This window comes from Aulonocara sp. 'chitande type north' Nkhata Bay, linkage group LG3 (genome assembly GCF_057382095.1).
Source record: "Aulonocara sp. 'chitande type north' Nkhata Bay isolate Kocher_YH1m ecotype deep benthic linkage group LG3, A_spYH_male_GT1.1, whole genome shotgun sequence".
Classification (NCBI taxonomy): domain Eukaryota; kingdom Metazoa; phylum Chordata; class Actinopteri; order Cichliformes; family Cichlidae; genus Aulonocara; species Aulonocara sp. 'chitande type north' Nkhata Bay.
In genome coordinates this window covers 67,342,306-67,368,571 of record NC_141346.1, presented here as the reverse complement: position 1 = coordinate 67,368,571, position 26,266 = coordinate 67,342,306, and the positions used below count along the sequence as shown (strand labels likewise).

The window sequence follows — 26,266 nt, the reverse complement described above, 5'->3', positions numbered from 1 at the left end:
TACTTATCATGTACGACCAATCTGAAATATATTTTGGAGAAATGAACATTATATCCTAAACTTGACCCCAGGCCCATCAGGTTAATGCAGTCATTACATGGACATGTTTCATTTTAAAATGAGATCAGAATAGTTTGGCATTAAGTCATAAATCTGTAAGAACAAACCTGTGTTCACAAACATGTTTATCTCTCTTGTGTTTACTGCGCGGGTCTGTGATCCTCTGGTAAATGTAGCTGTAAATGTTGTTTTCCTAATGCAGGTGTTCCAATATAGACGAGTACTGCTGCGTTCATACACCGATGTTCTCCATGTTCTTTGCAAATAATGCAAATGCTTGTGGATGGTGCTGAGGATTTATATGACATCTTTCAGTGAACCCCACAGGCTGAGTTCTTCTCTCTTTGCCTAACTGCTTGCTGTCTCTGAACCAAAAGAGCTCCAAGTCACATTATCCATGTTCTCAAGTGCAAGTGCTGATCCATGTTCTCAGCCAGTGGTGTGACTGGTGTGGGGACAGGTGAACCAGTCTGACTGAAGCTGGGAGGTGAGGACTTCATTCATTCAATAACAGCCCCTCTCGCTCAGTTTTTTCATTCGCTCTTGCTCAGATCTCTGTGAACCTGCTCGCAGTGTGTCGCTCAGTGTGGTTTATCATCTTCATCTTAACTTCCTGCTTCTATCATGGTTAAAGCTGATGAATCCTCTGGACATCAAACACTGATGGTGTTATTGGAGCTGAGTGAAGTTTGATGGCTTTATTATCCACGCTGTGACACATGGCAGCTGTCAGAGCAGAACACATGAAGCCAGCAGGTGTGTTTAAATTCAGCCTCTGCTTCCTCTGGAGGTCCATGACATCACAGCGTGGCCACAAAGGGCGTCCAGAATCCTAGCCTCCCACAAACATGTCCACCTTCTCCGTGGATTTGAAGCACAGGTGGGCCCACCCTATCCCAAGATGCATTGCAGCGTGGTGGTGGAACATATATTTTGGGTCCAGAGATAGAGCAGCGCTCTCTCTGTCTTTGAGGATGTTTTCTGTTTGAGTCTGGCTTCAGTCTAATTTAGCAGCTGTGACATCAGAGATTGTAGGGGAGGAACAGCCACACCCACAGGTGAGTTTCCCACCCAGAAACAGAGCGTGAACATCACCTCTGTCTGTGATGTGTTGGTCACAAGTTTTGTTCTGGGCTTTTAAGTGGAGGGTGGAGCTTGTGAGTGATGGAAGCTGAGAGCGGTGTTTGCAGATGCTCAGTGTAACAGGATGTTGGCTGATGTGTTTGCACATGCTCAGTGTGACAGGATGTTGGCTGCTGTGAAAGCTGAATGCTCTCTGGTTAGAAGTGATGTCACACATTAGGATAACTGTGCTAGCTTTCTGTCAGAGTACCAGGGCCTCGCTTTGACCACATGACTCTCAGTACACAGCATGATGTGTGCACTGTAAACAGGAAGCAGAGGAGCAGGACTGAGGTAAACCTCTGAGGGATTAAACTGAGACTGAGCTCCAGATGTTTCCACATGTTTCTGCTCTGCGTGTGTTTGATGATTATTTCAGGTAGAGATGATGGAATATGACCAGTCTGATGTCAGCCTGCTTCTCTGACAGCGCCTCACCTCTCTGTGTTGCTCCCTGCTGGCTCTTATCATTACTGACTGAGTCCTTGCTGCCACTTTATTAGGTACAGCTTGCTAACACAGGCTCAGACCTGCTTTACCTTTACAGATACCTAAAACCTTCATGGCTCAGATTCAGCGAGGTGCTGGAAACATCCCTCAGAGTCATGTGATCAGTGACGCCTGCTTCAGCACTGACAGATAGAAAAGTACATCCACATAAACAGGAAATGTAATAATAATAATCAAATGCTGATTCTCAGCTTTTCAGCCCTTTGTCTGGATGTTAATCCAGCAGATTGTGTTTGTGATGACAGTAAATAAATGTTAGACTTACAGCTCCTGTTTTACTGCATTAAAGTGATCAGATGACTTCAGCGCTTTGACATGGATGGTAGTGAAAGCAGGAAATGACAAATGTAGCACAGCAGCAGCGTTTAACACGTCTGAGCTGGAAACAGAAACTCTGGTATGAACATCATTCATAGAACAGCTTCCAGCTTCTTTTGCTCGGCTACATTTTGGATGGATTTGCATTTAAAGATGAGACTAAAATGGTTAGGGTCAGGAGGTCAAAGGTCAGAGCTTCAGTGGGTCTGAGGGCAGCCTCACGCTGGAGAAGGATGAAGGAGTCTGACCTGAGCCATTGTTTGACATGAACACATCAGCACTGCTGTCAGTGAGCCTAACGACAGCCGTTAGCATCATTTCAGTGTTTCAGTCATAAAAACACTTCCTGTCACTGTGGTGGTTACAGTGACATCATGCAGTTTGTGCTTTGACCTCCAGAGGGTGACAAATCAGCACAGACAGAGAGCTCCATTCAAACTTTGCTGCCATCAGGAATAATTCTTCAAATATAATCATCAGTGTTTGAGCAGTTATGATATCAGGGACAATCTAGACACGTGTGACAATACTGAACATGTCACATGACACACCTTAAACATCATGTGATCCACTCTCAGTCTGCACTTTGATTCATTACTTCAACAGGTTGAAATTAGATTTGAAGAAACCTTCAGTGAAATAAAGCTTTCATCACAGGATTCATGTGAGCAGCAGATGAACTTTGTACCAACAACATCTTCAATAACAGAGTCTGAATGAAGCTCAGGTGTTGATGCTGCTCACTGATTGGACGCTTGGTTTCAGATCTGCTCTCAGTCTTTACTGCACAGGTGAAGGTAGAAAGTGTGACTGGATCTATAGACTGGAAGCAGAGAAACATGCTGAACATTTGAAGCTTTGCAGCAGAAATGTTCATGTTACAAATACAGCAGAGCTGATCTGGGATCAGTGTGTTCACACCTGCAGCTACAACAAGGTTTCATGTCTCCACACGTCAGCATGTGAACTTTACTCTGACTCAGTCTGAGCAGTCAGACGGCATATTTTTAAAGTTAACACATCAGCACACACAGAGCTGAGCCCCTCCCACCTGTGAGCTTCAGGTGGAGTCCCGCCTCCTTCCTGGAAGAAGCTCACCTGTGTGTCCGTGTTTAGTGTCCAGGTGTGGAGCGGAGCTTGTTGGTGTGTGAAGAAACTGTAAGTTTGCTTTGTTTCCTCCTTTAACAATTTGTCTTTGTATTCATGGAAACAGCACAAGCTAAAAAAAGTCACAAGTTAGTCTTTTACCTACATGTAGTTGATAGTTTCTAGATTCTCATGTCTGACTCTGCTTTAAAATACTGCGTCATAAAATGTCCGCTTTGTTCACACCATAAACGGGTTTGACAGGTTTTACATTTCGAAAATAAACTCACTGCATTTTGGTTAATGACAAAAACTATTTAAAGATAAATGCATTTAAACGATCAATTTTTTAAAAATATTTTTTTAATAAAAGTCACAAGTTTCTGGTTAGGCATAGTATTTATACTATTTTCCGACTTTTAAAATAATACAATACTTATTTAAAGTCATTGGTTTTTGCAAAGTGCCGGGTTACAAATGTTATTCAGTCTCTATCTGTGAAATAATCTGTGAATAAAGGAACATGAACATGAACACTTCTGAGAAAATTATTTTTTTGTCCAACTATTTACAGGGGCTTGAGTATAAAAGCTGAGAGTCTTTAAGCTCTTCTTAGCTGAAAAAACTGTAACATAAATATGTTTTTGCTGAGCAGCAAGTAAAACTGCCCTATTGCCTAAAAGTAAATCCCTGATGCCAATTGTAAGGTTAATATTGTTGATTGTCATTTATGCTTAGAAATATTTACTCATATATGCTTAGAGTTTTATAATCGATTGCATGATGATAGAGGTTTGATCCTTAGTAGTCTGTAAAGACTCTGTGTGCCTTCCAGAGTGCTCTGGCATGCACACACAACTTGGGATCATGAGAGAGGTCATACCTTCTTTTATTGTTTTATGCCTTAACCTAGTCTTGTCTCCTCTGAGCTCAGTTTCTGAAGGCATCTCATATTAAAATAAATAAAAAAATATAATGAGAAAATAAGAATTAAGAATATATATTTAAATCCCAACAATAGCTGGACTGCAGGTTTAGGGAAGTTGTTTATGGGGTCACATCTTGACCCCCACACATACAAACACATCTGTGGTTGTATGTGTCCAGTATGAGTTTTGTCCAGTTCTCTCCCTCATGCACAAGAAACTCAAAGAGCTCTGCCTGGTGTTCAAAGCTTTTTGCTGTTGTAGTTGAATTGTCTCTGTTCCAGCGAGGGGTTGTGCGAGGCAGACCCATCACCAATCATCATCTGTATGCTGGCATTATGTCCTGTTTATGCTCTTAGTAAAGTATGTTTGAAAAGAAAAAGAAAGTCAAGTCATGCAGAAGGTTGAAGAGTGGTACACTATTCATGTTGAAAAAATAAATGCACTTTATTGATAATCCACAAGTTGCAGACTTAAAAAAATATCATTCCATTTTTAATAAAAGTTGAAACTGCTCAGTGAAAAAAGGGAGATATAAGATACATTTAACTCTGACAAGACAAATATAAACATCTACAAATTAATTTGAAAATCTCCTCCCACTTCTCACCTGTCCTTCAGTTTTTTTTATATCATAACACAAGCATTAGCAAAAACATGATCCGAGCAAATAATTTCATTTCAAGGGTACAATTAAATTCCTTGCACATAAATGCAATAACTCAGCAGCCGCGCTCACAAAGAAGCCATTCAACCTACAACACAGTCTTGGAGGCGGAGCCCAAAGAGCAGCTAGCAGTTACAGTATGAACTCTCTGTAAGCAGTCAGCTTGGTCCTGGGCACTGTTACTGAAATGAAAGCTGCGTCTCAGATGGATGTTAGTCCAACACATCAGACACGACCTCTGCAGCTCTCAGTTTATGTGCACATGAATGATTTGTGTTTCCTCTGCAGGTGAAGGTAGAAAGTGTGTGTGAGCTGATGTGAATTGAGCAGCATGGATCAGTGTGAGGACAGAGAGGAGGGAGTCCCTCCCTCTAAAAGCACTCTGTGTGGGGAACATGAGAGCCAGACCAAAGCTCAGAGGTGAGATGACCATCTCTAACTGTCCATGACTCTTCTCCATGTCACAGCTCAGCACTCACATCACTGCTCCATCATTATTCACACTCATACCTCTGTGTGTGTTGTTTTAAAGCCCAGAGCTGTGGGGCGTACCAGGCTCAGCTGGACATAACCCTGAAACTAATCCAGAGCCTGGACCTGAACCCAGCTGTGTTTCCTTAAAGAGCAACATGTCGAAGGATTTTGTTTTAAACTTTAAAGGCTGTTCTTCTGCTGCTGAGAGGTAATGTGTGTCTAGATGTTGTTCCTGACTCTGTATTTTTGAATAAATCCTCATGTTTAATATCAGCTCAGCTCTTTTTCACACACATTTCTATGTTGGTATGTGAAGCAGTGTGTGTTGGAGTGTTTCCACAAACACAGCAGTCATAGTGGAAAGAGTGGATGTTGTAGGAGGTGTTTGTGTAGTGAAGAGGCTGAGTGTCTGTAGGACTCCAGCTGCTCCAGCAGGTGTCTCCTTTGTGCTTTGCTTCAAACACAGTGTAGGGAGGAGCTTCCACTCAGGTGTTTCAGGTGTTGCTGGATGGAGGAGGACAAATAGTTTTTCGCTTCAGTGACACTTCAGCAGCTCAATGTTCTGGGAGATGTTTGTCTTTATGAAGGTTTATGGATTCTTGTTCTTACTTTGGTTAAACTGAGCAATACATTTTCCATCTAACATTTAAAGTAAATTTCCAGGTGAATAAAAGATCTGCAGCTGCAGCCTCTGTGATGTTTCACAGTCTGAAAGTAACAAATTCAACCAGAGTTCAAACAAAGGCTTAATATACGTGTGTGTTTGATATAATGCCAACAAGTACAAACAGGTGTTCTTACAGGTCTTAATCACAGAGGTCTGATAAGTCTGGTGACTTTCACACTCAGCAATTTTGCTGCCTTTTATTTTATATTGGCCTTTTTAAAGCCCTTCAAAGTCTCCCACATTCATACAGAGCTTTTAACACCAAACTCCTTTACAGTCCTTCTCCTCTCACACACAATCACACGACTAATTTGTCTGCAGCAGCTGTGTTACTGCTTGTATTTTATTATGTGTGTAATCTCCTCATATTGTTCCTGTGGTTTAGTTTGACTTCCTTCTGCAAACTCAGCTGCTCTGTTGCTGATACACGTCTCCATGAATATGATTGATCAGATGCTGCCAACACCATGTGTTTCAAGTGAGCGCTCAGCTGAAACCCTGGGTTGACTTATCGAGTTAATAACAAGCTTCACGTGACTGTGAATGCTAAAGTGAATCCAGATAAAGGAAAGAGACCCTGCTAATGTTGGACTCACTTCTTAGTGTAGATCCCAGGAGGAAGTTCAACATAGCCATTCTTTGTGCTAGCTCGACCAAACCTGAGACCACAGTGCAGGATAATGATTATCATCTGTCTCTGTCAAGGACATTTAAAATCCACAAATAACAAACATAATTATATTTGATCATTAAAAATATGTTTTCACTTAAAAAAGCATGAGCACACTGGTGGATTACAGAAACATGAAAACTCGTTAACAGTAAAGTTAATTTAGGTGTAAACAAAGTGTCAAACATACTTAAGTAGAAGAACTGATGTTTGTGTTAACCCTCAAATGGGCTGTACAACATTATATAGGGAGACAAAAACAGAGATTATCGTAGCCATTGCTCTCTCGCATGGACGTGGCAGTCTTGCTGTCTGCTGCGAATCCTCCCCGTACCTCCGTGACCTCGTCTGGTATCTGCTCCCTCCTCTGTAAGAGACAGTAAAGGAAAACACGTCTCTGCCTAGTCTTGAAAATCTAATCTTATCATCCATTGTTCTTCTAGGGCCTCTTCTTCTTGTGGCCTCAGCTAACTGCTAATATTTACATGGCTAACATTAACATGTGTGCCAGCCAGGTTCACATTTATGATGAACTATGATTAATTAACTGATGTTGAAACTGGAGCTTTACTGACCTCTGAAATTCCTCCTAAAGTGTTATTCAGTGTTGTGACAGTCAGCTGCTTCAGCTGCTGCTGGGATGGGCCGTGGCAAAGAGAACAGAGAAAATCAAAATCAGAGTTTTTCTCTGAATTAAAAGCAAGGAAACAACAATATATTCTACATGGTGAAACTGATGGTTTATGGTGTTTGGGTCTGTTTTTCTGTATTCGTGCAGATAAAGTGTAAACTCAGATGAATTATACCATCAAATGTTAAAGGAAAATATCAGGATGAGTGTCTGTGAGCTGAGAAGGACATGAAGCGAGCAGTTTATCCCAGAGCTGAAGCTGCTCTGTGTGCAGAGATGAGCTCAGATTCCTGCTGTGATTGATCAACAGTCACAGAAATGTAGACTTGTAGTTATTACTGCAGTATGGTCACAGCAGATACTGATAAACATGTATTATGAGGATGGATGATCAAGTTTCTCACTCTCTCCTTTAAATCTCAGTTTGTTTCTTCTTCACAGTTTATCTGTTAATTTATTAATGAATAACACTGAAAGAGTTTCTGTTATATTTCCCCTTGAACATCAGCTTATTAGGGCGGCATTAGGAAATAGCCCCCCTCCAAAGAATGAATAAATGAATGATGATAATAATAAAATGATTAAAAAGCAGAGCTCAGAGTGGTAGAATGGTCAAACATGGATCCACGGGTGGTTCAACTGCATTTGGTGAGGTGACTAAGGCAAATCTTTCAAATAATCCCACCATCAACGGGATGTTGTCTCCTTTACTACGGTTACTTTACTTGGTCACCGTGTGAATTTCTTTGAAATGAACCAAATTATTTTATTTGTTGGTTGTTGCATATTTAACCTCTACAGTCAGGAAAGGAGGAGATGAGGCCTCAACAATGTTGGGTTGTAGCTGTGGTTCAGGTTAGAGTGAGTGTCCATGGAATAAATGTAAGTCAGTGAACTGGAAACATGACTGTGTTCAAACTTTGTTTTCCTTTTTATAATGAGTCTAATCAAAGGTGGACAGAAGTATCTCCACTTTGACTTTTCTGTGTCACCATCAGAGCTTCTGCACAGTGTGGAGAAAGATCCAGAAGCAGAGCTGGACTGCAGACAGCCAGTCAGAGCAGCTGTGTACAAAGTAAGACTGAACATCTGTCTGCTGATGGACTCATTTCTGAAAACTGGACTTCTTGTGTTGTTCAGACATTGAAGAGTTTTCTTTCTCTTTAGTCTCATTGTTTTTCTTTCTTTCAGCAGATGTTGGTCTGCAGGAGGTTTTAGATGAACATAAGATCAGTCTGAGGAGGAGATGTGAACGTGTGACTGAAGGAAGTGATGAAACAGGAAGTAGAACCCTCCTCAACACTATCTACACTGAGCTCTACATCACAGAGGGACAGAGTGAAGAGGTTCATACCCAACATGAGGTGAGGCAGCTGGAGACAGCTTCCAAGATGGACGCCCTCCATGACGCTCCAATCAGGTGCCAGGACATCTTTAAAGCCTTACCTGACCAACAGAGACCCATCAGAGTGGTTCTGACCAACGGCGTGGCTGGTGTTGGAAAAACCTTCTCAGTGCAGAAGTTCACTCTGGACTGGGCAGAGGGCTTGGAGAACCAACATGTCAGTGTGGTGGTTCTGCTTTCATTCAGGGAGCTGAACCTGATCAGAGATGAGCAGTACAGTCTTCTGGAGCTGCTCCATGTTTTCCATCCAACATTACAGAAGGTCACAGCAGAGAAGCTGGCTGTCTCTCAGCTTTTGTTCATCTTTGACGGCCTGGATGAAAGCAGACTTTCATTGGATTTCACCAACAGAAAGCTGCTGTCTGATGTCACACAGAAGTCATCAGTCAGCCAGCTGCTGACAAACCTCATCCAGGGGAATCTGCTTCCCTCAGCTCTCGTCTGGATAACTTCCCGACCCACAGCAGCCAATCAGATCCCTCCTACATGTGTTGACAGGCTAACAGAAGTACGAGGCTTCACTGACGCCCAGAAGGAGGAGTACTTAAGGAGGAGATTCAGTGATGAAGAGCTGTCCAGCAGAATCATCTCCCACATGAAGACATCCAGGAGCCTCCACATCATGTGTAGTATCCCAGTCTTCTGCTGGATCACTGCTACAGTTCTGGAGCACATGTTGACTACAGAGCAGAGAGGAGAGCTGCCCAAGACCCTGACTGACATGTACTCACACTTCCTGCTGGTTCAGACAAAGAGGAAGAAGAACAAGTACCATGAGGGACGTGAGACGAGTCCACAGGAGCTGACGGAGGCTGACAGGGAAGTTCTTCTGAAGCTGGGGAGGCTGGCGTTTGAACATCTGGAGAAAGGAAACATCATGTTCTACCAAGAAGACCTGGAGCAGTGTGGTCTGGATGTGACAGAGGCCTCGGTGTACTCAGGAGTTTGTACAGAGATCTTCAAAAGAGAGTGTGTGATCTTCCAGAAACCAGTCTACTGCTTTGTTCATCTGAGCATTCAGGAGTTTCTGGCTGCAGTCTACGTGTTCCACTGTCACACCAACAGGAAGACAAAGGTGGTGGAGGATTTGTTGAGGATAGTCTGGAATGATGATGTAGGTAACTCTTTTCTGGATGATTTCCTTGAGAAAGTCATGGAGAAATCCCTCCAGAGTAAAAATGGCCACCTGGACCTGTTTGTTCGCTTCCTTCATGGCCTCTGTCTGGAGTCCAACCAGAGACTCTTGGTAGATCTGCTGGGTCAGACAGAGATCAGTCCAGGAACCATCCAGAGAGTCATCAACAACCTGAAGGAGATGAACAGATATGGAATCTCTCCTGACAGAAGCATCAACATCTTCCACTGTCTGATGGAGATGAACCACCTCTCATTATTTCAGGAGATCCAAGAATTCCTGAAGTCAGAGAACAGATCAGAGAAGGAACTCTCTGAGATCCAGTGCTCAGCTCTGGCCTTCATGCTGCAGATGTCAGAGGAGGTTCTGGATGAGTTGGACCTGCAGAAGTACAACACATCAGTGCGGGGACGACAGAGACTGATTCCAGCTGTGAGGAACTGCAGAAAGGCTGGGTGAGTCCAGATGTGATCATTAACATCATTGATCAGTGTAGGTTAGTAGTTTAATTTTGAAAATAAAATCAGATTGTAACCACAAAGTGTTTGTGTCCGTACGCTGCAACCTTCCACACCATTCCTTTATTGTACAGACTCAGCAGCAGCTCCATGGATCCCAAATCCAAGAGTGGAGAACAGATTTGAAGTGTGTCACATCCATGCAGTCACAGCTGTTTCCACCATGTTTCCACTGATATTAATCCTGTTCAATGACACGTTTCATATCAGTGAATATGTTCTTTAGGACATCCACTGACATGTTTAAGTGTCCTGCTGGAAATCACTCAAATCATCCATGAAATCCATGAAAAATCCTTTTAGTGTTTCTAACTTCACCCTCTGTCCTCTCTCTCTCTCCATCCTCCTCACTGCTTCTTTCACTGATAATCACACAAACATCGTATTCAGCTACAAAATAACACAATAATATCATCTGATGATCATTATTATAAGAGCAGGATCCATATTTGATATCAGAGTAACACACTGCTTGGTTATGTGCAGTCATCATCAGTGACTGTGGGTCAAACAGAAGCTCTCTGATTGGTTGCTGACCTTGGTCACCTGTCCACTCTCACCTGTTTGTGTTTGCTCTCTCTTTGCTGTCTCCATCCTCTCTCTCCTTTCTCTCCCTCTCTGTCTTTGTACGTCACTCAGGTCCAATGGAAACAGTGACATTTACAAACCAATCAAAGACAAACTGATCCATGTCAGGTTATAACAATATTCAAAGTGAATACAGGCTGCTGCTGGACACAGACAGGTAACATCATTTTGACTTGCTGTCACCCGGATCTGGACTCATAAACACTGAAGCCCTGAACAGGAATACAAATCATTTTCTGCCAACTAGCGACACACCAGCAGATAATGGCTCAGAAAGCTCAAATGAGCCAATCATTTCTGTGTTTAGTTCCCCTGAAATCAGATCTGATATCAGCAGCTCTGAGTTCATTCATCATTATTGTCCAGTGATGAGATTTCTGCTCCATTTGGTAACAGTCAGCAGGTTTTTCCTGCGTGTGGACGTGAACAGTCGTACCTGACAGCAGGTAGCAAACAGAGATCATCTTTCCAGCTGGAACTCTTCACTGAGCTGAAGTCATTCAAAATGTTCTGGAGTCAAAACAGGAAACAGTCCAAATGTGTGTCTTCACTCTGACTCTGGATCAGATCTCAGTGACAGGCTGTGGACATTATGGAAGCCTAAATGTGACACCATCTTCCTCCTTCATCTGCAGATTAAAGCCAAACAAAGATTCTCATTAAAAGTCTGCAGGTCTGAGAGAGACTCAATCGTTGTGTCATGTCAAACACAGTAAGAGGAGCTGAAGCACAGATGTGAAGAGCAGATTCATCAGATTATGACCTCACTCTGTTTTGTCTTCATATACATTCAGTCTGTGTTTATAATGCAGATTTTCTGCTTTTATAATAACACATTTTATATTTTCTATCATCACAGACTGACTCAGTGCCGACTCTCAGAGTCTCACTGTGAAGTTGTGGCCTCAGCTCTGAAGTCCAACCCCTCCCATCTGACAGAGCTGGACATGAGTGGAAACTACAAGCTGCAGGATTCAGGTGTGAAGCTTCTGTGTGCTGGACTGGAGAGTCCAAACTGTCGACTGGAGAATCTGAGGTGAGTTCACTGACTGCGGCTGTTGTTGTTTTTCCATATTTCAGGTCTTTGATTGATGTTTGAAGCTTTCTTTAGTTCCTAAATGTTCAGGATGTGTCTGAAGACAAATGTGAAGAAGTTTGAGTGCTTTCAGAAATGTTGTCTTTCCAAACGACTGAACAACAGTTTTTCCTTTTGGCTCCAAACAGAAGTGACAGACTTGAGCAGGGTTCATTTAAAGGCTGACAGAAGTGGAGTGGTGACGGGGAGATGTTTGACAGGACAGTGTTTCAGCCTCCACAGGTTCATGTTGTGCTCCATCAGTCAGTGAAGATGAGGCTGTAGAGTGTGTGAGGGATGTGAATGAGGATGATGAAGATCTGATGATAGCAGATAAAAACAGGCTGCAGAGACTTTGAGCCATACAGGGCGCACAGTGTGTGTACAGAACAGCTGAAATCATTATGGAGGCCTCAATGGGATATGGAAGCATCACAGTACAGCTTCAGTGAAGCTTTAAAGTCTCTGATATGAGATGAGAAATGAAGCAGCCTGAGCTTTTTCATGAGTGGAAATCCACTGTGACTGTGAGCTGCTGCTACACCCTCCAGATTAGCCAGCAGCTCATCCTGCTCAACATTTTCTCACCAACTTTAATGGAAGTGTGATGTTTTCAGCTGGAGTGATGGTCAGGGTGGTCTCCCTCTCCTCTTCTTCTCCTCTTCCTCTTTCATTTGTAAAGCCACTTCTGCTGCTTTCATTCATTTGGAAGTCCTGTAGCTGAGTTTGGGAGAGACTAACAGCCTCGGCAGCAGAGGGGAGAAAGGCTGTAACACCACCACTTTACTCTGTTCTACCTGTCACATCATTTTATCAGGAAACAAATATGCTCATGTTTTTACTATGTTTGTCTTGAAGATGTAAGAAGATCACATGGTGCTTTTTATTATTGTGTTGGTTTGTTTCCTGTCTCTTGGATGGGGCCCAGCTGTGCGTGGCCCCTGGGCCTGTGGTCAGAGTGTGTGCTGGATAATCCGGCCCAGGATGAGGTCAAACTGACATTGGATGAAATGTCTGTCACATAATTGAGCTTAGTGTAGTTTCATTTCTCCACAATTTAAAAACAACCAAAACTTTGTTCTGTCTTTTCTATGTTATACTGTAGACTTTCTCTGATACTGTGTCCAAAAGGAGCAGCTGTTACTTTGAAGGGGAGGCGTCTCTGTTTCCTCTTCAGGTTGGATGATGGAAGCAAATGAGTGTGTGATGTTCTTTCAGTGTTGCACTTTGTAGACGCTTCCTGAGCACTGGTCTCACAGCCAGCTGCACATAGAGACCAGTGTTGTTAGTCCAGGTCAGAAGATGACTTGTTGGAATGAAAATGAGCTTGTAGTTTGTCTGCTTTAATAATGTGACTGGAAAAAGGTCTTGGACTTCAAATATGTCCATTTCTTTCACACTTCACCTTTAAAAGTGAAGCCTTGTGGTTCCTGGAAGGAAAAACATGACTTTTTCAAGTCTTTGTCCTGTTTTTATGAGAAATGTACGACTTTAATGTGAAACATTCAGAGTTTTTTCTGTTGTTGTGTTTGTTTGAAGCTGCTTCCTGTTGGCTTCAGCTGTTTGGAGTTTCCATTTTCTAAACTTCTACATTCTGAAGCTTCTTCAGCTCTGAACAGATGATGAAACACTGAATGATTTCAAGCTCACACTTTGTCTAATAAACTTACATCTTTCATTCTTTATACAGATTGAGGTGCTGTGGTTTGTCAGAGATCAGCTGTGATTATCTGGCAGCAGCACTGAAGTCCAACCCCTCCCATCTGAGAGAGCTGGACCTGAGCTACAACAACAAGCTGCAGGATTCAGGAGTGAAGCATCTGTGTGGTTTCCTGGAGAGTCCAGGATGTGGACTTGAAACTATGAGGTCAGTCAGCATGTTTTAGTTGTGCTGAGATGAATATGATGTGAAAGTTGTGCTGACACTAAACTGCAGACATCAGGCTGATATTATACTGATCCACACTGAGGATCTTCATGGTAAAGTCTGTTTTCTTCTTCTCCGGTTTAGTCCATTGACTGCAGCAGAACAATGTTCACATTTCAAACAGTGAGACTCAACGTATGGCCCGCGGTCCACACGCGGCCTGCCCACCTTTCCTGATTCAGAGAGAGGGGACCCTGATTAACTGTGTAGTGTTCTTCCTCACAGTTCTAAGTATCAGACACAACAATGAATAATCCACAGCTGACTGTCTTTAGCGGGTCAAAGGTCACGGCACACAGCAGACAGTTGGAAATATTATAATTCTGATCATTTATCAGCACATATCCATATGTATAAAAACAAAGCTGACACTGTGAGACTTGATCAGAGGTGTGATCGTCACAGCAGAGGCCTTTGTGTCAAAGTCACTGAGGATCAAACAGAAACACATGAAGCAGATTTTCCTGTTCTGGCTTTTTATAGCAGATAACCTTCAAAATATTCTGCCGTCCATCAAAAACTGAAGCAAACCATGAATCAACATGTGAACATGAGCTGATGCTGCTGAAGGGAAGCAAAGTTACAGAGGTTTGATTACAGACACAGCTGAGAGTTTGTAATCTGTCATCATTTTAAAAGGTTTAAATTTCTTCAGTATTGAACAGCAGAAATGAGGCTTTGTTTTCGGAGGCCGACAGCAGTGAACACAACAGCAGACTGGTGCGTAATAAGCAGTGAATAATGCAGGAAACTGATTTTTGAAGGTAAACTGTTCTTGAAGTACACTGAGAGAGAGAGAGCTGTGCAGGAAGTAAACGTCACAGTCAGAGAGAATTCATGACGATGTTCATCAAACGTAAAGCGTAGTTTGGATCTTCTTCTGCTGGTTCAGTCAGTTTTGGTTGGAGACAGATGAAACCTGAAGCTTCAGGATCTGTGAGCTGTCCACTTTCAGCCCCGACGGCGTGTCCGTGTACGTGCCGTCGAGTGAACGATCCACGCTCTATGTTTCCATCTTTGTGTGTTTAGCTGCTCTCATTTACTGTTTTATCTGTTTGCTTGTTGTTGAAATACTTTTGGGAGCTTTAACCTGAGATTCTGGCAAAATACATTTATATTAAAAATCGATTCAGGATTGAATGAATCAACATCGCTTTATTCAAATTAAAACCATTTAAATAGGAAAATCCATTTTTTACACCCGCCTCTAATGCTGGGTAATGTCAGCTGGTCCATGTGCAGCTGGCTGTGAGGCTCAGGGAGCGTCTACAAAGTGCAACACTGAAAGAACATCATCCATAAATATTGAGTAATAACTGGACTCTCATACAGCGAGACTCAAATGCCTTTAAACATCAGCTTATCCTGCTGATCCAAGTCCAACACTGAGTTTGTAAAAACATGTTTGTCAATCATTTTGTTTGGTTTCTGAGGAAAATGATTCAATAACTTGCTGCTAATACACAACATTTCATCATATTTCCTCATAACCCTCTTTTGTCTGACCATTTGATCCCATTTGAATTTGCAATAAAGGATCCACAGAGTTTGGTGACAATAATGACAGAAGATGTTTGCGTGAAAGTGCTGGAAGCAAATGAGTGTGTGATGTTCTTTCAGTGTTGCACTTTGTAGACGCTCCCTGAGCACTGGTCTCACAGCCAGCTGCACATAGAGACCAGTGTTGTTAGTCCAGGTCAGAAGATGACTTGTTGGAATGAAAATGAGCTTGTAGTTTGTCTGCTTTAATAATGTGACTGGAAAAAGGTCTTGGACTTCAAATATGTCCATTTCTTTCACACTTCACCTTTAAAAGTGAAGCCTTGTGGTTCCTGGAAGGAAAAACACGACTTTTTCAAGTCTTTGTCCTGTTTTTATGAGAAATGTACGACTTTAATATGAAACATTCAGAGTTTTTTCTGTTGTTGTGTTTGTTTGAAGCTGCTTCCTGTTGGCTTCAGCTGTTTGGAGTTTCCATTTTCTAAACTTCTACATTCTGAACCTTCTTCAGCTCTGAACAGATGATGAAACACTGAATGATTTCAAGCTCACACTTTGTCTAATAAACTTACATCTTTCATTCTTTATACAGATTGGAGAGCTGTGGTTTGTCAGAGATCAGCTGTGATTATCTGGCAGCAGCGCTGAAGTCCAACCCTTCCCATCTGAGAGAGCTGGACCTGAGCTACAACAACAAGCTGCAGGATTCAGGAGTGAAGCATCTGTGTGGTTTCCTGGAGAGTCCAGGATGTGGACTTGAAACTATGAGGTCAGTCAGCATGTTTTAGTTGTGCTGAGATGAATATGATGTGAAAGTTGTGCTGACACTAAACTGCAGACATCAGGCTGATATTATACTGATCCACACTGAGGATCTTCATGGTAAAGTCTGTTTTCTTCTTCTCTGGTTTAGTCCATTGACTGCAGAAGAACAATGTTCACATTTCAAACAGTGAGACTCAACGTATGGCCCGCGGCCCACACGCGGCCTGCCCACCTTTCCTGATTCAGAGAGAGGGGACCCTGATTAACTGTGTAGTGTTCTTCCTCACAGTTCTAAGTATCAGACACAACAATGAATAATCCACAGCTGACTGTCTTTAGCAGGTCAAAGGTCACGGCACACAGCAGACAGTGGGAAATATTATAATTCTGATCATTTATCAGCACATATCCATATGTATAAAAACAAAGCTGACACTGTGAGACTTGATCAGAGGTGTGATCATCACAGCAGAGGCCTTTGTGTCAAAGTCACTGAGGATCAAACAGAAACACATGAAGCAGATTTTCCTGTTCTGGCTTTTTATAGCAGATAACCTTCAAAATATTCTGCAGTCCATCAAAAACTGAAGCAAACCATGAATCAACATGTGAACATGAGCTGATGCTGCTGAAGTGAAGCAAAGTTACAGAGGTTTGATTACAGACACAGCTGAGAGTTTGTAATCTGTCATCATTTTAAAAGGTTTACATTTCTTCAGTATTGAACAGCAGAAATGAGGCTTTGTTTTCGGAGGCCGACAGCAGTGAACACAACAGCAGACTGGTGCGTAATAAGCAGTGAATAATGCAGGAAACAGATTTTTGAAGGTAAACTGTTCTTGAAGTACACTGAGAGAGAGAGAGAGCTGTGCAGGAAGTAAACGTCAAAGTCAGAGAGAATTCATGACGATGTTCATCAAACGTAAAGCGTAGTTTGGATCTTCTTCTGCTGCTGGTTCACTCAGTTTTGGTTGGAGACAGATTGTTATGGCCCGTCTAGGCGCGGCCAGACCACAACATAAAGGGTGATCCATCCCCGTCCAACCCCAAGCAGCACGTCACACACTTAATACTTTGTAACAGTGATTTATTTACAATGAGTGCAGTTAAACAAAGGAAGGGAGCATATCATAACTTCAGGGTGAACCCAAGGCAAAAAACAACAGACATAAGGTAGCCTATCTCAGGAATGAATACAACTTACCTACTCAAAAGAACTAACTCAAACGACAATCACTTACCTCCCTGCCGAACAAAAACAGGAGAAAACTGATCAAACAAAAAGGCGGTCCACCCCTACATGCTCTTACATTAACCAACATAGTGACACAGTTAACAGTCTGCCGGTTGGGTTGGGCCAAGGAAGAACGACATGGCAGTCCCTGGCGGTATCTTCTTATCTGCTGCCAGCCATCCACCCTGGATGCACCAATCATAGAGGAGCACCTGCACACTCAAATTTACATATAATTACGACAACAGTCGTAACACTGATGAAACCTGAAGCTTCAGGATCTGTGAGCTGTCCACTTTCAGCCCCGACGGCGTGTCCGTGTACGTGCCGTCGAGTGAACGATCCACGCTCTGTGTTTCCATCTTTGTGTGTTTAGCTGCTCTCATTGACTGTTTTATCCTCTAATGCTGGGTAATGTCAGCTGGTCCATGTGCAGCTGGCTGTGAGGCTCAGGGAGCATCTACAAAGTGCAACACTGAAAGAACATCATCCATAAATATTGAGTAATAACTGGACTCTCATACAGCGACACTCAAATGCCTTTAAACATCAGCTTATCCTGCTGATCCAAGTCCAACACTGAGTTTGTAAAAACATGTTTGTCAATCATTTTGTTTGGTTTCTGAGGAAAATGATTCAATAACTTGCTGCTAATACACAACATTTCATCATATTTCCTCATAACCCTCTTTTGTCTGACCATTTGATCCCATTTGAATTTGCAATAAAGGATCCACAGAGTTTGGTGACAATAATGACAGAAGATGTTTGTGTGAAAGTGCTGGAAGCAAATGAGTGTGTGATGTTCTTTCAGTGTTGCACTTTGTAGACGCTCCCTGAGCACTGGTCTCACAGCCAGCTGCACATAGAGACCAGTGTTGTTAGTCCAGGTCAGAAGATGACTTGTTGGAATGAAAATGAGCTTGTAGTTTGTCTGCTTTAATAATGTGACTGGAAAAAGGTGTTGGACTTCAAATATGTCCATTTCTTTCACACTTCACCTTTAAAAGTGAAGCCTTGTGGTTCCTGGAAGGAAAAACACGACTTTTTCAAGTCTTTGTCCTGTTTTTATGAGAAATGTACGACTTTAATGTGAAACATTCAGAGTTTTTTCTCTTGTTGTGTTTGTTTGAAGCTGCTTCCTGTTGGCTTCAGCTGTTTGGAGTTTCCATTTTCTAAACTTCTACATTCTGAACCTTCTTCAGCTCTGAACAGATGATGAAACACTGAATGATTTCAAGCTCACACTTTGTCTAATAAACTTACATCTTTCATTCTTTATACAGATTGTGGGACTGTGGTTTGTCAGAGATCAGCTGTGATTATCTGGCAGCAGCACTGAAGTCCAACCCCTCCCATCTGAGAGAGCTGGACCTGAGCTGGAACAACAAGCTGCAGGATTCAGGAGTGAAGCATCTGTGTGGTTTCCTGGAGAGTCCAGGATGTGGACTTGAAACTCTGAGGTCAGTCAGCGTGTTTTAGTTGTGCTGAGATGAATATGATGTGAAAGTTGTGCTGACACTAAACTGCAGACATCAGGCTGATATTATACTGATCCACACTGAGGATCTTCATGGTAAAGTCTGTTTTCTTCTTCTCTGGTTTAGTCCATTGACTGCAGCAGAACAATGTTCACATTTCAAACCTTCAAAGAAGAAGAAAAATCCTCCACTGGATAATTCACTGTGAAACTCTCAAACTCTTCATTCCACCTTAAAGTCTGTCTGACACTGAAATCCAAAGAAAAATGTGCGTTTGCTTTACAGACAGCAGTCCAACACAAACATACACACATCATAAAAACATAGTCCAACATCCAAATCTCCTCCACTGCCAGCATGAATGATGGGAAAGAGAAGGAGGAACACTCTGACATTCAGGGTTAGAATGAAGCAGACTGTGAATATCAAATCTGTATTAGGAAGCTTACATCAGGGGTGTCAAACTCAAACACACAGTGGGCCAAAATTCAAAACTGGATCAAAGTCGCGGGCTAACATTAATATTCATTGAAAAAAAATCTTCCTCCAAATATAACAAGGAATCTTTTCTTATGGACTCAAACAAGTTTTGCTGAAAAACTGAATATGGAACAAGCAAAGCTTAATACTAAACAATATATATAACTTAATATTACACACATTAAATAACACATCAGTGGAATTCATTTCTTAAATAAAAAATGTATTTGCAGCCTTCTGAATTAAATTTTATCATTTATCAAATTTTCATCATATTCTCCCACCTGTCCAGAAAGCTCCTGTTTTCTGCATTTCTTTTTTCCCATTTTGGGATCGGTAGCATGGCAGTATTTTCATGGTTGCTATGACTATGGTCAACAGAGGAGAGGGTGCTAATGGGTCCTGTCATGACTGACGCGCCAAAACACCAACAGAGCATTCTGGGAATTGTAGTATTAGCAGTACAGGCACTGTATAATACTGGCAGGTCAGCTCTAATAGTAATTTTTTATGGCTTCGCGGGCCAAATGTGATTAGGCTGCGGGCCAAATTTGTCCTGCTGGCCAGAGTTTGACACCTATGGCTTACACCTGACCCAGAGGGGCCATCACATCACATTTAGGAGCTCCCCTAATGGAGCCACAACACATGTCCAATACTTAGTCTGTCTTGTTGGACCAACTGGAAGAAATGATTCAAGGACTTAGTCACAGAACAGAGATTCAAATCTCCAAAATCCAACTGGCTGCATCAGGACATATAGTCTGAAACTCTGCACAGTTTCCTGTTTGAAGCTGCTTCCTGTTGGCTTCAGCTGTTTGGAGTTTCCATTTTCTAAACTTCTACATTCTGAACCTTCTTCAGCTCTGAACAGATGATGAAACACTGAATGATTTCAAGCTCACACTTTGTCTAATAAACTTACATCTTTCATTCTTTATACAGATTGAGGCTCTGTGGTTTGTCAGAGATCAGCTGTGATTATCTGGCAGTAGCACTTAAGTCCAACCCCTCCCATCTGAGACAGCTGGAGCTGAGAGGAAACAACTTGAAGCATCCAGATGTGAAGCAGCTGTCTGATCTTCAGCAGAGTCCAGACTACAGACTGGAGACTCTGGAGTAAGTAGAGTGATGGAGTGAGTGGGTGGTGCTGTCAGCAGTATTGTACTAAACACAGTCAGTATGAAACAAAGATCCAGTGTTTCCTGTAAAGCTGCAGCTTCTCAGTGAAGCTGTGAGAGGAGAATGGTGACAGGCTTCAGGATTGGACACAAACACTTCCTGTTTCTGACCTTTATGGTCACCATAGTAACAGCTGACACGCTCTGATCAAACACTGTCAACAGCCAATCAGCTCTCTGAACAAAGCAGCACGCAGACCAATGACTGCATTCATTTCCAAGTTTAAAGCAGTGAAGAACACAGTCTGTAGGTGAGGAAGAATTTAGTGAGAGCAGATGTTTGGATGGAATTCCTCCAGTTAACAGCTGGAACCGTCCATCTGGATTGTTGGGCTTGTTGTTGGGGTTCCTACAGAGCTCAGAGTGGACACACCAAGCTTCTTCTAATGAATGAAAGTCCAGACTCAAACTAGGAGGGAAAAACATTTTCATCAACTTCAATAAAAATCCAAAGATTAGAGAAAGTGAAGCAACAATGAGTCCTAGTACAGTCCCAGCACTGAAGTCCCTGCTGCTCTTTATACTGGATGTGCTGCATCACTGACTGACAGCTGATGAAGAGTCTCTGGAAACACTCATTTATCTCCTCTGCTCTTCCTTCTTCTCTCTGTAGGTGGAGCTGATGATGGTAAACAGGACGGTGTGTGTGCTGAGAGAGGAGGAGCTGTGTCCTGATGATCCAGAGAGGTTGAAGCAGCAGCAGCTTGTGTGTAGAGACGCTCTGACTGGGCCATGTTACTGGGAGGTGGAGAGGAGAGCTTCATCCAGCAGTGACTGACAGAGGAATGAGAAGAAGTGCAGATGACTGTCAGTGCTGCAGAGTGAACTGCTCTGAGAACAGCTCCACTGTCAGACACAATGTAGAGTCCAGCATCATCCCTGTGTGTCCCTCTGGATCTGACAGAGGATCATCAGTGTATCTGGACTGCTCTGCTGCTGCTCTGTCCTTCTACAGTCTCTGCACAGTCTCTGTCTGACTCTGGCTTCAGACCCTCCTGGATCAAACTCACCTGGAAAGACTTTCAAACATCACTCAATAGATTTGAATACAGAATATATTTGATATATACTGTAGATGTACTGTAGAGTTGCAGTTTGTCACTTGTAAATACAGTCTGTGAGCAGCTGTGAGCTGAAAGATCTTTCTAGAAACACGAAATGTTTTCACTCTTCTGTTGCTTTTTCATATATTTCCACAACATTAATATTGATCCCACCTGTCTCACCTGTTTCATGCTTTTATACATAATAACAGGACACGTGTGATCTGAGCGCTACTGTGGTTGCTGTGCTGCACGTCTTCATTTAGATAACAGAGACATCTAGTGGTTCAGAGGGAGAACTGCAGGAGGTGGAGCTGTGTTTTAGCATGGAAAACTTTTTATCTTTTAGGCGCAGATACAAATATGACAAGTATCAGTGTAAGATACAAAAGGTCACATCAGTCAGCAGAGGGAACAGTGATCACACAGCAATGTAAGAATAGAAACATAACAGTGAATCTGGACATGTATACAGATGGAAGCAAACAAACAGGATGTAACACTACATTAAAGCCACAAATGGGAAGTGTGGCGTGGGTGTTGTCTTTGGCCAGCTGCAGAGGAGGGGTGACGCGGTGAGCTCCCGGGGCGACGCAGGGGCGGGGTGAACAGGTGTGCTGGGGATCTGTCACTGATTGTCTCTATATGTTGGCAGTGACAGTCGGAGGGGAGAGCGGGAGTGTCTGTGTCCCGATGCAAAACCACAGTATTGAATAAAAGTTCTGCTGTTGCCATATTCGCCCAGCTTATGTTTCTTGGGTCCGGTGTTACAGGAAGAAAACAAAGCCAAAGGAAAATATATTTGATCTCAGGAATCCAAATCAGATGCTTTAGAGAAGGGGTCGGCAACCCTGGGCACGCGTGTCACATCTGGCACGTGAAGGGTTAACTGATGGCACGACCATAGCTGGACTGGCCATCGGGCATACTGATGGTGATTTTTCGTTTTTATGAGCCGATGAGGTTTTTTTTACTTTTGTTTTGTAACGGTATAAACAATGAAAGGTGGTGGATTGGCCGGATGCTGGTCGATGTGTAAAAATAAGTCAGTTGTTTGGTGGTGGCTTTGGCGGAGCTTCCACAGAGGCAGCAGGTGGATGAGGGAAGGTGAGGCAGGAGGAGCAGAGACCTGAGGTGAACTTAACTTCAGGTAAGTTATGACCTGCAGTCTATCTGGGTCAGATAAACCAAGTTTAGGTGGAGTAATAGTACATTTTTCCAAATATACTTCAAGGAAATTTTTTCTCCTGAATTTTTTAAATTAGACTTTGAGAAGGGTCTTATCTGAAAGTGTTTGAAGAGCACTATTTGCACTGTGCTGTTTGAAAAGCACTATTTAAAATGGAAGTACACACTCTAACGTGATAAGGACTTTACTGGACTTACCTCGATTTTCAAGTAGGGCGCAAGCTATCTGCATTCGCTCCAGCACAACTGCCTCTGTAGTGGTTGACACCTCACTGACCTCTCCAAAATCAAGGTAGTGTTCTGCAAACTGTGAGATTGATCATAATTAGAATGTAAAGTCTTAATTAGGTAAAGGATAGGATAATTATAATCCACAAAGCTTCAGCCTATTCCTTTTTCAGTTACTGTTACTGTACTTCTATGTAAAATGATTACTTGTGTTGTTGTTGACCGAAATAAATTTCACCTCACTTAAATTCACTTAAAGTCTTAATTATAGCTAACAAGAAATGGAATCATTTGAATAAAGGTTACCTTTAACATTAAAACTCCACAACTGCTGGAATCCTGTTGCTTGTTGTGTTGCATAGTCTGTAACTGCCACTCCATGGTGTCTTCATGCCCTCTCATCCTCAGAAAATTCCTAGTTGAACAAAAATGTTTGTAATGAAACAAATGTTTTATCTAAGAATAATACCTCAGTATCATGCATACCTCCAGTTGCGCAGAATTTTCCTGTCATAAACACCTTCATTCCCCATGGGGTCTATGAGCAGTATTTTCTGTGCAGAAATGTTGACAATCTGAAGAAGAAGTTGTTACGTCCCTCTGCAGCTTTTAATCGTCTCAGTGTTTTCAGCTGGTGCTAATTGGCCACACCTAGTCAGGTGTGGATAAAAGCATACCTAAGGCAAGCTTTCCGGCAGTGCACTAGTCTTTGCCTTGGTGGCACCAGCCATTTTAGCCAACCTGGTTTTCCATTTTAGGATGAAACCTCTTCTCACCCACACTGTTATTCATCTCCTTTTTTTTTTTTTTAATTTTTTTTTTTTTTTTTTTGACCCCCACTCCCAGGAACAAAGACCCCCGATGAGGGATCCGGGACGAGCCTCCTCCCTTAAAAGGGTTCCTCTAGGACCCTTAAATTTATTAAAAGCCCCTCTGAAGCCTTCAGTTCCTTGACCCACAAACCTGGAATAAAAGTTAAAGCTAACAGAAGCACAGTGTTCACGTTATAGTTGGCATCTCTAAGCATGGATGGGCATGAGGATTTGAAGTTGCCACACTGAACAGACAAAAAGTAACATGTGACCAACACAAAGGAGCACAACAGTCAAACCCAAAATGATTACCTGATCTGCTACAACACAAAACTAAAAGTAGCAACAAATAATCACAACCAAGTGATCTGTTGTCTCCACCACACAAACAGTCACATACAAGTGGCCCTATACCACAACAAGTTACTTTAATCCAAAAAGTTCAGTAAATCAAGCGTACTAGTGACCAACCACAAAATGGAGAGCTATGGCCACACAATGATCACATCAAGGGTGGCTCAGCACCCCACAGTGTTATTGCCATCACCTGGCCAACAACACTCACAAGTGATCCAACAAAATAGCCATATTCCCCACAACACTAAAGGTCACAGCACAAAACACTCACCTCACAAGGATCTCATTAGCATCCATCCACACTGACATATGCACACACAGGGTGTGCACACAATGCCAACTTAAAAACAGCCTACCTGCCTCAGCTACAGACCATAATCATGAATGGTCTCAAACCTCCTACCAAGTTTGGTGCCACTGATTTACTATGTGCAACTCCCAGCCTAAAACACTAAAAACAACAAAACCCTTACTTTTCCTACCCTAGTCTTCAGTGGTGTACCAGGCTCGAGGCAACTTTAAACGCGAACTCGAGAGCAGGCAGCAGACCAGAGATATAGTCTCCTACCAAACTCTGAAGCGTACCCCCACCCAGGATAGCCACCAAACACAATAAACTAAAACAATAAAGCAAAACAACAAACAAGTGCTTCGATGGAAGGGCAGCACAGCCACCCAGCTGAAACACACTAACTAAAGGGAGTTTGCACAATTACAGTGACCACCATCACTCACCCACTTAAAAGCAAAACAAACTGACATTCAGTCTCCACTAAAATGTCCAAAGATCCCGGACGAGCCCCCACTTATGTTACGGCCCGGCTCTGCTAGGCGGCAGCGGACGTAACATAAACGAGCCCAGAGACCAAGGAGTTAGATAGGAAGACAAACATAAGGTTTATTAACACAACTGAAATCCGTTAGTGAAACAACTCACTAGGCAGCAGAGAAACTTTAAGCAAACACCACGATTAATAACACCAGTAGAGCACTGCTCTACTAAACGTCTCGCAGGAGGCAAAAGGGAGGGACTCTCTGTACAGTCTGTTCAAATCAACAAGTCCCTCGACGAATGAAGACTCCTCAGCCTTTTATACTATCCGTTAACTGCAGTCAGCTGTGTCACTTGTCATAACTGCAGACAGCTGTGTCACTTGTCCGTCGTACTCCAGGCTCCTGCGGCAGCCAATGGTGTGCGTAGTCTGACAGGCTCGGATCCGCATGAAGTTGGGGCGGGCATATGTCCGGGCCAGCCAATCCCCCGTGAGTCCTGGAGCACTGTAGCTTCCATGGAGGAAGGCGGGGCCACCTGAGGCCAGCGGCCGTAACAAAGTTAATAAATTAAAAAAATTACAATAGTTTGTGCCACTGAAAACGTATTTAAAAAAACACTTTGTGCAAGAAACTGCTTCACAACAAATTACACAAATTAATAACTATATGAACACATACCACAAGAATCCAGTGCGTACCAAAGTTCACAGGGCACAGCCACATGTCTTCAACTGGGAACTTCATCTGTGGGATTGGAAGTGCAGAGTAATTTGGATTTACTTAGGTACCATGCGTCTTAGGGTGTTTTCAAATATAGTCTTCTTTAAAGGAACCGAACTCTTTCCTCAGCAACAGAAAGGAGTCAACTGTTTGGACCACTTCTGAACTTTCAACATACCTTGTTGAGGCATCTGAACTGTCCAGAAAACAACGAGCTTGCAACTACTGAACAGAGCAGGTGTGCAGCATTCTGCACAAGTATACAAAAATGTTAGAGAGCAGTAAATACGTTTTTTTTTTTATATCAAAATTAGCAGGCAAAGGACATTTCTTACTTTCCTTTCGTCTCTCAATGACACGGTGCAGATATGCATCAATGACCTGTTTTGAAAAATCAGAGTTTATACAACAACAGCAACAATTTTTGAAGTAACTGCTTGAGTGCTGTACACAAAAACATCTAAAGGAATATAATTGCTGACAAAGGTTCTTTCTGCATATACTGAAACTGGATATTATGATGTCACAGATGTCACAACATCTGTGTTGTGGTTGATAAAATTTTTTCCTGTTGAAGTGAATGGGTGAAACCTTAGAGTTTTGCAATATAAACCCCCCGACCTACCCGCACATTTTAAACTATTAATGGTCTCTGCACTGCAAATGCTTCAGAAGGAGCAGAACCTCGAAATCAGAATCAATAATGATAAGTTCTCTTACCTCA

At 42.5% G+C, this 26,266-nt stretch overlaps 1 protein-coding gene across 1 annotated transcript in view; it reads left to right on the top strand.

Moving 5' to 3' along the window:
• LOC147336711 (NACHT, LRR and PYD domains-containing protein 12-like) overlaps positions 1 to 23,290 on the top strand; it is a 202,206-nt gene extending 178,916 nt beyond the window's left edge. Inside the window, exons 3-10 of the mRNA XM_086285557.1 lie at positions 8,130 to 8,206; positions 8,323 to 10,126; positions 11,637 to 11,813; positions 13,543 to 13,719; positions 15,872 to 16,048; positions 18,565 to 18,741; positions 20,185 to 20,358; positions 21,034 to 23,290. Of these exons, the coding sequence (XP_086141683.1) occupies positions 8,523 to 10,126; positions 11,637 to 11,813; positions 13,543 to 13,719; positions 15,872 to 16,048; positions 18,565 to 18,741; positions 20,185 to 20,358; positions 21,034 to 21,043 (2,496 nt within the window). The 5' untranslated portion in view covers positions 8,130 to 8,206; positions 8,323 to 8,522 and the 3' untranslated portion in view covers positions 21,044 to 23,290. The remainder of the gene's footprint in view (positions 1 to 8,129; positions 8,207 to 8,322; positions 10,127 to 11,636; positions 11,814 to 13,542; positions 13,720 to 15,871; positions 16,049 to 18,564; positions 18,742 to 20,184; positions 20,359 to 21,033) is intronic.
• The last annotated feature ends 2,976 nt before the right edge of the window (positions 23,291 to 26,266 follow it).